This window comes from Procambarus clarkii, chromosome 45, assembly GCF_040958095.1.
Source record: "Procambarus clarkii isolate CNS0578487 chromosome 45, FALCON_Pclarkii_2.0, whole genome shotgun sequence".
Lineage (NCBI taxonomy): Eukaryota > Metazoa > Arthropoda > Malacostraca > Decapoda > Cambaridae > Procambarus > Procambarus clarkii.
This window is the reverse complement of record NC_091194.1, coordinates 34273436-34291660: the sequence shown is the minus strand read 5'-3', so window position 1 is coordinate 34291660 and position 18225 is coordinate 34273436. Positions and strand designations below refer to the sequence as shown.

Sequence of the window (18225 nt, the reverse complement as noted above, 5' to 3'; positions counted from 1 at the left end):
AGGCTAGACAGCAACAGCTAGACGTTGAGGCTCAGGCTAGACAGCAACAGCTAGACATTGAGGCTCAGGCTAGACCGCAACAGCTAAACATTGAGGGTCAGGCTAGACAGCAACAGCTAGACATTGAGGCTCAGGCTAGACAGCAACAGCTAGAAAATGAGGCTCAGGCTAGACAGCAACAGCTAGACATTGAGGCTCAGGCTAGACAGCAACAGCTAGACATTGAGGCTCAGGCTAGACAGCAACAGCTAGACATTGAGGCTCAGGCTAGACAGCAACAGCTAGACATTGAGGCTCAGGCTAGACAGCAACAGCTAGACATTGAGGCTCAGGCTAGACAGCAACAGCTAGACATTGAGGCTCAGGCTAGACAGCAACAGCTAGACATTGAGGCTCAGGCTAGACAGCAACAGCTAGACATTGAGGCTCAGGCTAGACAGCAACAGCTAGACAGTGAGGCTCAGGCTAGACAGCAACAGCTAGAAAATGAGGCTCAGGCTAGACAGCAACAGCTAGACATTGAGGCTCAGGCTAGACAGCAACAGCTAGACATTGAGGCTCAGGCTAGACAGCAACAGCTAGACATTGAGGCTCAGGCTTGACAGCAACAGCTAGACATTGAGGCTCAGGCTAGACAGCAACAGCTAGACATTGAGGCTCAGGCTAGACAGCAACAGCTAGACATTGAGGCTCAGGCTAGACAGCAAAAGCTAGAAAATGAGGCTCAGGCTAGACAGCAACAGCTAGACATTGAGGCTCAGGCTAGACAGCAACAGCTAGACATTGAGGCTCAGGCTAGACAGCAACAGCTAGACATTGAGGCTCAGGCTAGACAGCAACAGCTAGACATTGAGGCTCAGGCTAGACAGCAACAGCTAGACATTGAGGCTCAGGCTAGACAGCAACAGCTAGAAAATGAGGCACAAAATCATAGGGTTATAGCTCAGTTGCAGCTAGAAGCAACAAAGAAACAGCAGTTAGAAATTTAAAACCAAATGGCTGAGGGTAACAACAGACTCGAGACACAGCGATTGGTAGCTGAGCATAGTAATACTAGCAATATTCCTAATAGTAATGATAGTAATCCCATTAGAATAAATAAATACATAGAGTTACCCAAGTTCAATGAGGAGGACCCTGTGGTTTTCTTTTCACATTTCTCTAAAATTGCAGTCAGTATGAACTGGCCAACGGATCAGTGGGTTGCAATCGTGCAAAATCAATTAAAAGGGAGAAGTCAGGAGGTTTTTGCATCCTTGCCTGATGAAAATAGTTTTGACTACGAGTTTGTTAGCATCTTAAAAGCATCTTAAATGCTTACCAATTAAATCCTGAAGCACACAGACAAAAGTTTAGGAATTTAAAGAGGGTAAGTGAACAGACAATTGCAGATTTCACCTGATTAAAATCTAACTATTGTAACAGATGGCTTAAATCACTTTCTATCACAGAGTATGATGCTCTTAAGAATCTTCTTATAACAGAAGAAGTGTTGTCATGTCTCCCAGATAAATTGTCTAATTTTATGGCAGAGCAGAAAAGCATAACAGATATTTATGAGTTGTCTAAGCTCGCTGATGAGCATGAGTTGTTAACTAAGGCCCAGTTTAAGGCCAATCACCTAAGTTTAACCGTAGAGTAAATTATAATGCTCACAGAACTCCTTATCAGAACCAATCCATTACTAGTGCTCCAGTTACTCCCATGAGCTCTTCTCTTACAAAACCTAATCCTGCTACTTCATTGTCAGGAATATCAAATATTAGTAATGTTAATTCTAAACCTACAGTTGGTTCCACAGGTGTGTCCACTGTAAGGTACTGTACTATGTACATGCCATGTGATTTCTTCATGTTTTATTCTGCACCCTCAGTTACGACCAACTGGTCTCATTTATTGTAGAGGTGTGCAGAATAAATTAACGAATGAACATGTCACTGTAAACCCCAATTGGATGAAACAGTATTCTCCATAAATGTCTTCAGGTGAAGTTTTGTGTGTAAATGGGAAGTGGAAGCCAGTGGTTCTTCTTCGTGATACGGGTGCTTCCCAAACCTTAATTTCTGCCAGTATACTTTCTAGTGTTGCAGAGAGATACTGGTAAGTTTGTAGTTCTTCGGAGTATTGCAGGATGTTAAACTGTACCTCTGATAGATGTTAATTTGAGATCTACCATTACCCCAGGTTTATGCACGGTGGGTGTTAGTACACAGTTGCCCATCCCAGGTGTGGATGTTATATTGGGTAATGATGTGGCCATAAATCATGTTGTGGGTGAGATTGATCCCAGTTTAATTAAACAGCCAGTTGCAGACCATGTTGTTTGTTCTGCTTGTTCTGAAGTTAGTTCTATGAATGAACAATCTGTTGTAGTAGATGGTTTGATCCATCCTACCTGTGCTGATGTCAGTACTATTATTAATCTAGTTGTCAGTTCTGATGTTACTCAAGTAATTGTTCCAGTAACCAGTACCCCTTCAGTGGAGAAGTGGGATGTGGATGTTCCTGATTCATGTGTGGCCAACCTAGTTGTTGAGAGTATGCCTGGTACTATGACTCTGCTTTATTCCAATTTGGTAAAGGATGTCCATGTACCATTGTCTTGCCCGCTCACTACAAGCGTTGTGCCAGGAGTTGAGAGAAACTTAAAAGCGACGACTCTATTGTATTCTAGCCAAGTGAATGATTTAGGACAAGATGTCGGGTTGGCAGAAGTATTCCCGCTCACTCCAAGTTTAGAATCAGTTGACCAGTTAGGATCTGTTGTCGAGAGTAAGTCTGTTGTAAAGGCCCCGCTTCACCCTTGTCAAGGTGATAGTATAGGGGAGGAGGTCAAACTACCTGTTACTTGCCCGCTCGCTTCAGATTCCTTTAATTTATGTAATTTGAGTAGAACTGACCCAAAGATTTCAAAGAGAAGCAAGGAGACAGTCTGTACTGTAGATCCAGTTCTGGAGAGTGTGGGAGAGCAGCCAGAGGATCAGCTTCCGTCGAGTAGATGAAGACCCATTGAGCCTCCCTCTTCAGTTGTCTGTGAGGATGTGACCCAGCTTGGTAGTGTTATTGATTTTGAACAGACAGTACTCCAAGCAGCTCCAGATATCATGGGAGGAAATTTGGGTAAATCATGTATAACCATTAAGGGTTGTAATGTATTTTTTGGATCTAAGTTGCAGAGTTTTGTGGATTGTGATTCTTATTCCATGGGGAGTAAGTATTTGTCATTGTGTAAATTGAGTCAGAGTGTGTGTAGGATGTTGTTGCAATCTACTTTCATTCCGCAGGAGACATTCTCTCTTGTAGCAATGGACTGTGGGACATCTTTGTCCAGCCTTGCTGTTGAGCAGAGAGAGTTTACTCAAGTAGGTTGTGCATCCAGTTCTGAGGAAGTGGTGAGTCATACTAGTGCAGTGTCTCTATTTTCAGATCCAGTTTATTTTGATGTACGAGTAGTGAACAACATATATGTTCCACTCAAGTGTTGTGTTGACTTTCAGAGTCATATTGGTGTTGACGGATTTAATCACACTTGGGAGCAGATGTTTGAGGCTCCAGGTGTGTATTTCAAGTTGGGGGACAAGGTTATCCTTCCTAGTGTTAATAATTATGAAGGGTTACAGATTATCCTTGGGAGGTTCCCAGGTAATCTGCTGTGCATCATCAAGAGGATGAGACCCTTAAACCTCTTGTTTGATTGTCTGTCACCAGAAGGAAATCACTTGGGAATTGAAATCCATGGTGAGGGTTGTCCAGGTTTCAGCATGTTTTTGTTAGTTTTGAAGACTAGATGGCTTATGAGAGTGTGTGTTGTGTTCAAGTCCACCATCAGAGGGTGTGAACTTGTTTTTGGAGTTGTGATTGAGATATGGTGCCTAGGCATAAGCCTGTTTTCTTTCACTGATCGTCATGACAGAGTTATGAAGAAATTGACTTACGTGTTCATTATGGATAATCTGAGTTAGTTCGATCAGGTAGTCTTTGCACTTATCTTGGGTTGTATTTATTGGTTTGGAGGTCAAAGATTTGCCTAGTCGTTGTGTTGTGTTTCTGCAGGTTCTATGAGTGAGAAAGTTTTATATGAAATTGTGAGGTTTAACGCTAATTTCTCTAATTTTAGTATCCATTGGGCGAGAGTATGTGTTCCACAGAGGATCAAGTGTGATGAGAAGCAGATGTCTTTGTCAGGGCATACCCAGGAGAAGTCCCTAAACTACCTTACATCCAGTCAGCTTCAATTATGCAGTTCAGCTCCAGAAAAAGGGAGTAATGGAAAAGGGAGTCTGTTTAGGACAATTTCACCAATTAGAAAAGGGATAATCTGGAAACATGGGACTGATCTCAGAACAGTAGTAGAAACAGATGGAAACATAAATGGCGGTATTGACTTTGTGAATGCAATTACCTTTATTGACAATTCTATTCATGCAAATAATAATAATGTTTTTGATAGGAATGTGAAATATTATCTGAAACTAAGTGAACTAAATGAGATAGTACCCTGGAGAGATAAAGTTACATACTCCAGAGGAACATAAGTAAAATCCCTGATATGTAGAAACAGTGATGTAGAACAAGATCACAAGACTGAACTTCTTAATTTTCTTGTAAGAATATATTGGAAGTGTTTTCATTTTTGTTCAGAAATATGTCCTTATTGCTTTTACATGTTTGATGTAATTAATTCAATAAATCTCAAGTGTCACACATTTATATTTTCAGAAAAAATGCCATTGATCATCAGTCAATTGCATTTTTTTTCTTGGAGGTGGAAGTGTTACGTATTCCTAGCTGGATACATATATAAATTTATATAAACTTACTTTGTTCCATTTCATCATTGCCTGTATATGTATATATATTATATTTTTGTAATTTATCGTGTAATGTGGCAATATCAGTGAGACAGGAGCGCGGATTACTAGTCAGGTATTAGACCTGTGATAGTCGAGTCAACTTCCTGCTATAGTACAGGAAGCAGGAAGTATTGTGTAGTTGCCAGTAGTTTCATTTCTATTATTATAAATGAATAATTGTATTTATTATATCATACATTACCTCTGTTTATGCATGTAAATTTAATCATTCTTATTTAAGTTATTTTAATGTTTACTTTTGCAGTGTTGTTGCTCATTAAACAAAATTAATTTTATATAAATTTACCATTCGTTATGTTGTGAGCGAGTGTGGGGCGTCCCAACGCCATGTTTAGTTCAGTAACTGGGAGACGAGCGTGGCGTTAACTGTCCTGGTCTGATAAGTGTCTGTGTTGTTTTTATTTTACTGATTTTGCTTTTGTAGTACAATTATCTAGAAGGACAACATTACGATAGTTAATTAATAAGCCAGTTTGATTATTGTTATACATAAATTACCTTTTTTTTTAGTTTTATAAATATCTATTGTCATTATTTACATAGTTTGTATTCGTATGAGTTTCCTAATCCCTGGTGAAGTCAATTTTACTTTTATTGAATGTGATGTACTGATGAGACGCCCTGGTTGGACGCCTTTAGATACAGGTTCTTAAATCTATCCCTAGAATAATAACGTCCTATCCCTGTAAGTCTAACGAGCGGTGTGTACAAGTCATGACATGTCCTAACCGGTATGCCCCTAATCTACCTGCATTACTGGCAAGGAATGATTAGATTTAATTAATGGGTTATCGGGTAAAGAACACTTCCCTTATTGTTGACGAAGATTGTGATGATGATGGGAGCTTGCACTTCACATAACCATGCGTCTAGAGGAATATAATTGTGTAGCTACAAGCATTTTCCAAGCGAGACTTGTTGATGTTAAAATTTACGGCGTTTGCCTCCTTCCCGGCTTGAGAGACGTATCTCTCTCGCCAGTTCCTATAATGTCCTTTTATTCACAATGGGAGGCAGACTTTTGTTTTTAGTAATTATATTAGATCCAGTCATATAGAATACTTTTCGTTAATTCGAAAGCTTACACTGGTGTTTAAAGTGATTCACATTATTGTTAGCTGGTAAATTTAATTGGGATATGGCAGTGATATCTCGTTTTTCTCGAGGAAAATTCCACCGCAATCTCGTTTCTTTGAGTGAATTTGTTAGTACAAAAACAGCAACAATATTAACTGAATATTGTATTAAAGGATAGTAAATGGTGTCGGTTCTTCTGATCTTCATCTTAAATCTTCAGAAGATGTATAAAGTAAATCTTCAGAAAACATTAATAAACATCCACATCCAACTAACTGTGGTGTGGCCAGATAATGAAGCAGTACTGCAATTGAAATACAACTATAGGAGCAAAATGCTCTATGTCAGTAACAACTCTAAAGTAATTAGAGACTTATCATTTGGATACAAACTCTGATAGTCCCAACTAAGGAGAAACCAGCTGATAATCTATCTAGAGGACTGACATTTAAGCAAATAACTAAAGCCGAGAAGTGGTTCCATGGGTTTTAGTGGATTGTCATTTACAAGTGGCCCGAACAAAAGTCACAAGTCATAGTGACCAATGTCACTGTTCTCACTGAGATCCCAAGCCTCACTTGACTTCAGTAATTGACTGTACTCAGTGCTCTGCTCTGAATAAACTACTTAGTGTAACCCAGTGTTGGATTTCTTGCAGAAAGTAGGTATCAAGCACAAGTAGATACATTAAGAGCACAAGGTGCTCCTAAGTACTGAGTCAAACATGCACAAGTGTAAACCTAGAGTGAGGACTATGAAACTTCTCACCAAAAAATATAAATGACTTAAGTCTCTGGATTGACCAAGACAATCAGAACGTTCTGCATTGCGGGGGAAGATTACAGCACACAGACGTTGATCTTGAAGTAAACAACCTCAGTTCCTCCCCGAGGAATCTTTAGATAAGTAGATTGCTTGTGCTTTACTTTCACGACCACTGTGCACTCCATGGTGGGGTACTGGCTTCCCTAATGTTGCCAAACTGTTAAGTTAATTCTTAAATCCTGTCTGCCTGAGGTGCGATGCTCGATGTGTCCTTTCCCTGGACCTCCACCACATCCTAGGGACCGAGAACTGCACCTTCATTCTTTTGAGACTACTGTGGTAGACATCACAGGAGCTATTATCCTAACAGGCAACAGGTGTCCCTGTTAAGGCTGTTAAGGCCTTTTTACTTGTGCCACCACTCGAGGAGCTCACCTGGAAGTAACTCCCCAATGAATGTTGAATCATTCATCCAGGCCTTCCACAAGTTTGGTGTATGTAGATCCTGCCCCAAGTTGATGATATGCGATAACGGGTCTAGCTTGGTGGCTGGTGAAGCATGCCTATTGTAGGTCTGACACCACCCAGTTGTTCAGACTGCCCTGAATCAATGGCAGTGATACTGGCAATTTTACCACCCATAACACTGTGACACGGGTGTTCTACGAGAGGATGGTAGGGACAGTGAAACGCTGTCAAAGGAAAAAACTCTGAACTACCAGAAAATAGATCTCCATGAACTCCAATCCGTTGTCACAGAAATTAATTCCCGAGTCAATAACCGACCACTGACTTACCTCTTTGACGACAACTCACAACACGAGCCTGTTAGTCCATCTCATCTGATGTATGGAGGATCTGTCACCCCTATTGCCTCCCTCACTGATGAAGAACGTAGAGATCCTTCAAACGTTGGGGAAAATGGTTTACCTCGGAGTTATAAACACCTGTCACAGGTAATCAGTCGGTCGAATGAATTTTGGACAAGGAAGAATTAACTGTTCTGCGTGAGTATCGCATTGGGACTACCAACCCCTATAACCGAATTCACTTACAACCATGGCGATGTTGTTCTAATGGACAGCAACAGCCGCACGTTCAGAGTGGCTTATAGGTTGTATTGTTTGTGTTCACCCACACAGCCAGGGTACCTTGACGATAGTAAAAGTAAAGTGCAAAGGCACCACTAGCCCCAAGACATTGTAAGTTAGTACCACTGGAGTTGGCTGGAGAAGAAGTCGCCAAGAGACCTCCAATACTGAACGTCCATCCTGTACGTACTGGTGCACAGGAGTGCACAGTAAAATTAAAACAATATTTAAAAAATCTGAAAAGGAGTAATGAAGTGTTCGGCTAGTCCTAAACAGTGGGTTCCGATCCATGTTTCTTTTCCCTGGAATTATGTGGGAAATTTCCCACACAATATATATTTATAGTTATTATATTTTACCTAACTAAATATACACCAGGAAAAGATAGTTTCTGTTGCTGTGTAGAAATATCAAAACAAAATTAAAGTTAAGTTTATCTTCAATAGGAAGAAATGTAAATAACTCCTCCACTCATTGTGGAGAAAATGTGACCGCCACGTCACAAACATGTAGAGTACAGAGCGTATTTGTGTGTATACATAAATATTTAATTCATAGAGTCTGGTTACGGTTTTCATCATAAGTTAACAAAATAAATAAAAGCTGAAATCATTTTAAAGAAAGTAAAATTTAAATACCTCTCCTCTGGGATTGTGATAAAATATATATGGGCTAGAGCGCTCCTTCACTGAGAAAGGAGACTCGCCATATTACACTTAACCCAAACGGAACACACTCTAAGGGAGTACCTAAGTAACAGAAGACAGCGAGTCACTGTGTGGGGTGAGGTCTCAGATTGGCGACACGTGACCAGTGGGGTCCCGCAGGGTTCAGTCCTTGGACCCATACTGTTTCTTATATATGTCAATGATCTCCCAGATGGTATAGAATCATTCCTCTCATTGTTTGCTGATGATGCAAATATTATGAAGAGGATTAAGACGATGGAAGACAGTATGCGACTACAAGATGACCTAGACAGACTGCATGAATGGTGCAACAAATGGCTACTAAAGTTCAACCCGAGTAAATGTAAGGTAATGAAACTAGGCCGTGGAAACAGGAGGCCAGACACAGGATACAGAATGGGAGATGAAGTCCTTCATGAAACGGACAGAGAGAGAGAGATGAATCTAGGAGTTGATATCACACCAATCCTGTCTCCTGAAGCCCACATCAAAAGAATAACATCTGCGGCGTATGCGAGCCTGGCTAACATCAGAACTGCCTTCAGTAACCTGTGTAAGGAATCATTCAGAACCTTGTATACCACATATGTAAGACCAGTCCTGGAGTATGCGGCCCCAGCATGGATCCCGTACCTTGTCAAGCACAAGGCGAAGCTTGAAAAAGTTCAGAGATATGCCACTAGGCTAGTCCCAGAACTAAGAGGCATGAGTTACGCGGAAAGGCTGAGAGAAATGCACCTCACGATATTAGAAGACAGAAGAGTAAGGTGAGACATGATCACTACCTACAAAATTCTCAGAGGATTAACAAGGTAGATAAAGATAAACTTTTTAAAACGGGTGGTACGCGAACAAGGGGACACAGGTGGAAACTGGGTACCCAAATGAGCCACAGGGACGTTAAAAATAAACTTTTTCAGTGTCAGAGTAGATGTGGTGGAGGCTGACTCCATACAGAGTTTTAAACGTAGATAGGATAAAGCCCAGTAGACTCAGGAATCTGTACACCAGTTGATTGACAGTTGAGAGGTGGGACCATAGAGCCAAAGCTCAAACCCCGCAAGCACAATTAGGTGAGTATACTTGATGCAGGGCTGGAGTTTTGAAGAGTATTAAAGTTCTATGGTACACTCCGCTGATTGACTTCTTCTACAATAAGGGAAGTGCCTTGTTCCATTTCTGATAGTTATAGGGAGGTGGCCCTTCTTAGTTTACCAGCCTCATATGGTTATGTGGCATGATTAACCAGCCCCGAAGGGTAAGTATTCCCGATAATAAATCACCCTATTTCGTGATTTAATAATTCAATAAATTTTCTATGCATTACTGCAATGCATATTGTAGGCAGGCTGGCGTCCAGACTGAGAGCAAGACCATATAGCAAAGCAACGCCTTAAATCCAAATTCTAAACTTAATTAACAGATTTTTTAAAGATTAGTTATTTATGGTTTAAATATAATCCCCCCCAAGTGTGTAAGGAATCAGTTGTACAGACTGATTAAGTCCACTACTTTTAATAAAATAAATTTATAATGTAATTAAATATATAATTAACCAAAATTTAAAATAATTATTCATATAAAATTAAGCTTATTAAATATTGCTCTCATATGTAAATTCCCACAGTCCTTCCTTGGTGTCCACGGGAAGAGGTGGGTCTGACTAAAGGTGACCATGGGAAGAGGTGGGTCTGACTAAAGGTGCCTATGGGAAGAGGTGGGTCTGACTAAAGGTGACCACGGGAAGAGGTGGGTCTGACTAAAGGTGCCTATGGGAAGAGGTGGGTCTGACTAAAGGTGTCCATGGGAAGAGGTGGGTCTGACTAAAGGTTCTGATACTCTAGCTTGCTAGAGTTAGTTGCCATTATTAATCTGATAAAAATGCAGCATGTCTTTAGGGTCCCAAACTACTCCATACTTACTGCTCTGTTTAACAATTCCTCCATCATATATTTAAGGCTCAGACACAACCAGATTAACCACATTTGGTTACTGACCATCTTAACTCAAGGCTGCTTCCCTTCTGCCCATCTCCCACCTTTCCCAACCTGCCTGTCAGCTAGCCTGCCAGAGTGCGTTCTAGCTAGCCTACCTGCCATCCTGTCGGCCTACCTACCAGCCTGTCTGCCAGCTTACCTACTGTTCTGCCTACCAGCCTGCCTGCCAGCCTGTATGCCGTTCTGCCAGCCTATCTACCGATCTGCCTGCGAACCTGTTTGCCGTTCTCCCAACCTGCCTGCTGTCCTGCTAGATAGCCTGATATTAGAACAAACATTAAGCAGGTTAGCCTAATTTCCGTCCTGCCATCTAGGCTGCCATTCAACCTGTCAGTCTCCTAACTTGTCTGCCGTCCTACCTGCCATCTTACCATTCTGCCAGCTTCCCTGACCTCATGTCAGCCTGCCTGAGGGGGAATCTGGCTCTAGTTTAATACTGATAAAGTGTATAATTCTATAAATGCAAATAATAATAATTCTAATATAGCTCGAAGGACTAGAATGCGTTGTTAAATGAGAGAACCTGTGACTTATTGATCTCTATGATTATATGTAATAAATTCTAATATTCTATTCTGCAGTGACTAAATTCTATTCAATCTAGATACAGCTTCCCATGACACATCTTGGGGGTATTCTATGAGATTAATCTACGTGCAACATATATTATGTAATAATAATAATGATAATATGTACACACATAGATAATGATAAAAACTTGTAATGCAAAAATACTACTGCATGATAAAGATTATTAAGTAATCAATGCAATATAGTATGTATTGACTCTCAATAATTAAAAAGTACTATCTACAATGAAAACTGATCAAATTTCAGCTGTGACAGAGGGACGAAGGTGGAGTCCAATCTCTACAACAGTTTGGAAACAGCTTGAGATAGTGATCCTTGGAACACGTGAGTATATGAGTCACAGGCTTCCTCAGTGGTGTTGTCCCAGGCCTCAATAATTAAATTCTATAATTTCCACTCCAAATTAGTATTCACACACATAAATGCAATATCTAAATATTTGCAGGGGTGGAAACAACACTTACATGGGGTTTATTTTATCGCCTGCAGCGTCACGATATGGCACCTATATTAATTATTATTAGAGCTTAAAATAATAATACAAAAGGTAAAAATGTCTGCCGAACTGGTGTCCATGATTCTGGTAAGCTGCGTCCTCAATCTGAAGCCCGATGATGTACGGATGCTTGCTAGATTGTGGGATTTGTAAGGACCGCTTCGGAACACCGTATTGCCAGTTGATCAAAAATGGCGAGAGTTCCCTTCCCTCTCTGGACGTGCATGCTCGATAGCTCCCAGTCGGGGCCCCGACCATAAATTATATTTAATTATTTGAAGTTTAAAAGGGAAGGAAGTGTTTATGACGAATATTTACGTCATATATAAATGCATCATGTAGTAATATATTTTCTCGTAGTGCTAGTCTGTTAATGTAGACTGCACAAATAAAACGACAATCCTTTGGAAGTGAAAATCCTTTTAGATTATAATATTATTTACTGGCACAGCTATCAAGCTTGGTAAAGGAATTCCAGTAAACTGTTGTATACTAAATAAAGTAAACCTATTACTAAATAATTATCCTTGATGACGGAAAGTAAATGGTTGGACTTCTATTACATCTACAGATATGTGGAAATATATTCTCCGTGGGTGGCTGACGCAACACTGCCACAATTCTAGGAGAAATTACATGATGTTTCACATCCTAATGCAATGAATTCTGTGATACTAAACTACGGATTAGTAGTGTTAGTTAATTACTACGTTTAGTACAGGAAATACATCCCATTGTACTAAGGATTAGTAAATGAGTATTAAATGAGTGTGAAGTGTGTGTATACAAGAAATACATCCTATTGTATTAGGGATGAGAATAACTGTTGGAAATTTCCAACACTGCCTGTCGTTCTGTCGACCATCAAAGCCTGTTTACCCTCCTCCAAGTGTGCCTGCAGTCCTGCCATCCTGCTAGCCTGCCTGTCATTATAGCAGCGTGTCTCACAGACTGATCGCCAATCTTTCAGCTTCCTGCCTGACGTCCTAACAGCCTGTATGCCTTCCTGTCAGCCTACCTGCTATCTTGCCTGCAATCCTGTCAACTTTCCTGCCATCTTGTCAACCTTACTGCCATCCTGTCAACCAGTCTTTCGACCTGCCAGCCTGTTTCCGTTCTTCCTTCTCTCCTGCCAGCCTACCTGCCAGCTTACGTGCCGTACTGCTAGCCTGCCTGCCGTCATGACAGACTGCTTGCCATGATATCAGTGTGCCTCACAGCCTGTCAGCCAATCTGCCAGCCTTCCTGCCAGTCTGCAGGACGTCCCGCCTGCCACTTAATCTGCTGTCCTGCAAACCTGCCTCTCATTCTTCCCGCCTGAATCATGCCTCCCAGCCTGCTTGCAATCCTGCCTCCCAGACTCCATGCCATCCTGTCAACCTGCCAACCATTTTGCAAACCTACCAGCCTGATTGTCATTCTGCTTCACCTCCTGCTTTCTGGCTATTCTGCAAGCCTGTCTTCCTTCCTGATGGCCTACCTTCCAGATCGCTTGCCTCTATGTCTGCCTTTCTGTCTCCCTGCCTATAATCTTGCCTTCCTGTCAGCCTGACTGCCTGCTTGCCTATTTTCTTGAATGTCGGGCTAGTTTACTGACTAACTTGCGTGGGGGCGACTGCTGGTGTGGGTGGAGTTGTACAATTTATTTAGATACTTCGTAATACAGGTGTTCACTTCTTTGTTTATCCATAGTTTACTGAGGCTTGCACCATATTCTCCAATTCTTTGTGCGCTGGGTGCAGTTTCTGCAGTGGGTGAGAGGTCTAAGTGTGTATGAGTTCATCACACTTGTCTTGCATCATCCACACACATACACACCCATGATTGTTGGTGTCGTGTAGACGTCAGTAGTGAAGGTGGCGTCTCTGGTCTTGACGAATACGTCGAGGAGAGGGAATGCACAGTCGATACGAAGATCATTTGTGAACTGGAGTACTGAGGACTCGGTAAAAATTGAGACTCATGGATCACATCCGCATGGAATGTAAAATGGGACAAATGGAAAATTTTTACTTTGCTCATGTGTATCATGTAAATGGAAATGTGAAACCAAAATACTCCGTAATCCCAAATGTCAAAGTTAATGAGTTTTTTCAGGGTGGTTAACCCAATACTATAATACATAGTTTGAAAGTGAAGAGGCTACAGGCATTATTGTGTTGAAGACTATACATTCTCATATATAATGTATACGAGAATCGGAGATCTACAAGTGAGTTTATTGCTTAACGTTAATTATCATTTCAACAAAGAATTTCCATCAGCACACTGGGATTTGAATTTTAGATTATTAAGGTCAGCCCTAATTGCACAATAAAGTTATGTAGACATACAAGTATGAACAGATCACTACCAGTGTTTGGTTGATGTTATACTATGTAGCCAGCATTTGAGTAAGAATATATAATTATGTTGACCAAACCACACACTAGAAATTGAAGGGACGACGACGTTTCTGTCCGGCCTGGACCATTTTCAAGTACATTCACTTCCTTTCCTACCATCATCCTCTTCAGAAAAATATTCTTGTTTCTCTTCCTCCGCGCTCTACGCATCAGCGACCCTCTGGTTCTTGATTCTGAAATTTCCTTTATCTACAAATCATTCTCTCGCCTTGGTTACCCGTTTTATTTTATCAACTGTGTCTATTCTCAAGCTAAACAAAATTTCTTTCATCCTATACCTACTTCCAACACAATTAGCACTGCTCTGCCTTCCTTTTATTTCTGAACTCAAAACTCCTACTAATACCTTTCGTCCTCTTGACATAAAGCTCGCCTTTCGACAAACTAACACTCTTCGTAGCAATCTAGTTCACACTGCTCCTCCTGCTGCTGGTGTCTACTCTATTCGCTGTTCGTTTTGTCCTCTCCAATACTTTGGTGAAACTATCCGAACACTAAATGACAGACAAAAGGAACACAAAAGAAGAGTTAAGTCCGCAGACACAAACAATGCTCTCTTCTGTCATGTTAGAGATCCTAATCATCCTATTCATTGGTCTTCCTCTAAAATAAACTTTCCTACCTCTACACTGACGCCGTCTTGTCGAATCGGCTCTGATACACAACCTAGTCCTGGCTTTGTTGCTGTTGACTCTTCCCTTTCACAGTATGTACTCAAATGGCTTACACTTTCTAACAAACGTGACCTAACATAATCGTACCCTTCCTTTTATCTTTGTTTTTTTTCTTTACGATCCCTTTCTTATTCCTATTATTACACCTTACCTTCCGTACCTTTTGCCTTGCTCTTATCTTCCTCTAAGATTTCCATCTCCTCATTTCTCTCTTGCCTATTTAATGCCCTTGCCTCCCGCGTCTCATCACAATCGACTTGATAATGGTCCAGGACGGACCGAAACGTCGTCGTCTCTTAAATTTCTAGTAAGTGGTTTGGTCAACATTTTTCAGCCACGTTATTATGACTCATCATCTGAATATATAATTATACATGAATAAATGGATCCAGATAATATGTGCATGGAGATAGAGATGTTATACTCACCTGACAATCACTGTAACGTCAGATTACAGGCCGAAGGCACAACTTGAGGATTCCTGAGGTCCCTTTCTGCCTCTTTAACTCAAACTTCAAGACATAGTCAGTAATGATTATAAATTGTCAGGTGAAGAGCATTGTAGTTGCATAAGTATATCAAGGTAATATTAGGGAGAGAAGTAAAGTGTTCAGTCAATCCCTCTTATACCGACCCCAATAACAGGGATTTAAGTATCCATATGATGCAGACGAAGGGCTGCTCGCTGCTCCAGCCCGTTCTCCCATACGTTTCTAACGTACTAAACTGATGTACTAAATTTCATGAAATTACCCTACACGAGGACCCACTAACAGAAAACAGAGTACGAACATTTTGCGAGCCGCTACGATTTATACTGCTTCAGTTTTTGGCCTAAGTAACTCTGTTAAAAATCCGATGTAATTTTGGAGCAGCAAGCAACCCATTCCTTAACATTTTCTATGTTTACACATTTTCCAGTGGTCATACTTATAAATAATTATCTTGATAACATAATTCTTTAGAGTTTGATGGAAACTTTAATGTGCATATAATTGTCATTATTGTGCAGCATTGAATTGTGTCAAATGTGGAAAGATAAGACTGTTTTAAATTTCAAATAATACAAATCGTGTTTGTCGTGATTCAATTGTTGAGTTTATTTTATTAAGTAGGCTATCGTTCTGGTGTTAAAATATCCACATTCAAGATATTGTATTGTGTTGATATTATTTAATGGTAAGGCTTACTCTACCTGTTATTTCTTCCTGCCATGGGGAAAAATCTTTCCCTCATTAGAAACTTATAGAAAGAGTTTACAAGATTTTTGTCACTTATGCAGTTTCTCAAATTTTATTTTACAATAAAATTTTTATTACTCTATAAAAACTGTGGAAATAATTTCATCTTATATTGTAACCAACTTATTAAATACTTGACCCTAAAACAATCATTTAACTTAAAGGTAGAAAGGGTAGTTAATTGTTGGAGTAGTTGCCCAGTAGTACATGTTCTATGTCTACTACATCAATAGACAAACTGACTTTTAACTCTGGGAGGCAGTAAAGTTGCTAGCTTTCTCACTCCGTGTAGCCAAGTATACTTTAACAGACACGTGTAGCTAAAATAACAGGTAACATAGCATGTATTATATATACCTAATAACGATGAAACATCTCCAGGTATGTAGTATATTGCCACCCCACGAAAAACCTGTTACAAAGTATAATATTTCTGAAATCAGTGGTATACATCCGTCCCTTTAAACCACAGCTGGAAATGTAGCAGAATTGCACCTTCAGCTGGTGTATGAAATTTCATGACAACTCTTTGTTGACCATTAAATTAAAGCTATATGGACATAGGGCACCTCTCTTCAATTACTTTATAACTCTTAAGGTATGGTAACTATGCTTACAAACTGCCTATGATCTATTACACTAATCTCTGTGAATCACAAGAAAAACTACAACCTAATGCATGAAGCATATCAAGACATTAGCCTAGTTTCTTGATACGTTATTACATAGACATATAACAGGATTTGTATGTTGTTCCAAATTAGGTACTAACATTTCAAAATGCTGCCATCACAAATAAGAATTAACTAAAACATTCAATTTCCCACATAAACTTAACACATTACATGCCTACTGGCCAATTTGCATATGCTGACTGTTTACTTAATCATAAACTTTTATTTGCATATTTAACATGCCACATGTGCTTTTGTTAGTAATCTGTTCTCATCTGGTGTGCAATTTCACCTACGTTAATGAGCCTCTGTTATTTTAAATTATGAAGAACAGCCTTGTTCATAACATGATAACACATACCTTGACGAGTTGGATAAGTTGAGGGCAGAGTAGATGGAAACAGGTAGGCAGTTGTCCGGTCAGCAGGTGATGGATCAGCAGGTGATGGGTCACCAGATGATGGATCAGCAGGCGATGGGTCACCAGATGATGGATCAGCAGGCGATGAGTCAGCAGGTGATGGATCAGCAGGTGATGGGTCAGCAGGTGATGAGTCATCAGATGCTGAATCTATTAGTATTTGGTCAACTCGTGCTGGAGTAGTAGATGCTGTATCAGCAGGTACCATGTCAGCAGGCAGAGTGTCAGTAGATAACGTTTCAACCGGCAGGATATCAGCAAGCACCGTGCCAACAGGCAGAGTGTTAGTAGGAACCATGTCAACAAACACCATGTCAACAGTCACCATGTCAGCAGGTACTGTGCCATCAGGCACCATATTAACAAGCTCGGTGTCAGCAGGGGCCTGAAGAGGCAGGGTATCAGCAGGTGCCGGGAGAGGCAGGGAGTCAGCAGGGGCCGGGAGAGGCAGGGAGTCAGCAGGGGCCTGGAGAGCCAAGGTGTCAGCAGGGGCCGGGAGAGCCAGGGTGTCAGCAGGGGCCTGGAGAGGCAGGGTGTGGACAAGAGGCACCGTAGCAGCCATCACAATAAACAGCCGCAACACAGCAAAAGTCGTCACCAAACTCTGCCTCTTCCTCGCCCTGTTAATCCTGACTTTCTTGTTGTGTTGTTTCCTGTGGCCATTGTGGTGGTGTTGACTCATCTTTGGCTCTGGCCACAACTGCTGCTGCTGTAGAGTACTTATGAATGTGCAGCTTCTTCCTGTGATGCTGCTGCTGTTCTCAGGCACTGCTCTGTCGCCTGGTCTTGCTACAGCTGCTGTACTCATCAGATACTGCTCTTGCTCCTAGCAATGTTCTTCACTGTAATAGAAAAGAGATAAAATATTGCAATTAAAATCAAATTTGTATATAAAATCCAAATGCTTAAGTTATTGCCATGCAATAACGTATGCATTATATTTAAGTCTTTATTTCTTATTTCTTGCTGGAACCATTTAAACCTTCCTATCAGTTCCACTTTATACTATGACCATCCATTAATTAATAATTAAATCAATTATACATCATAAATAAAATTACATTAAAATAAATAATTTTTTAATATCTATTTTTTTAATTATCAGGGGAAAGCGCCAAGCTCTTACGAATTTATAGAGCTGGGAAGGGGTCAGGATAAGGATTTGGGATGGGACGGGGGAAAAGTAATGGTGTCCAACCACTTGGACCGTCGGGGATTGAACGCCGACCT

The 18225-nt window shown here is 40.6% G+C and overlaps 1 protein-coding gene across 1 annotated transcript in view; it reads right to left on the bottom strand.

Annotated features, from left to right (window-relative positions):
• The window catches only part of LOC138350334 (uncharacterized), a 75077-nt gene extending 57064 nt beyond the window's left edge, over positions 1-18013 (bottom strand). The window contains exon 1 of the mRNA XM_069300960.1: positions 16936-18013. Within this exon, the coding sequence (XP_069157061.1) occupies positions 16936-17803 (868 nt within the window). The 5' untranslated portion in view covers positions 17804-18013. The remainder of the gene's footprint in view (positions 1-16935) is intronic.
• Between the last annotated feature and the right edge of the window lie 212 nt (positions 18014-18225).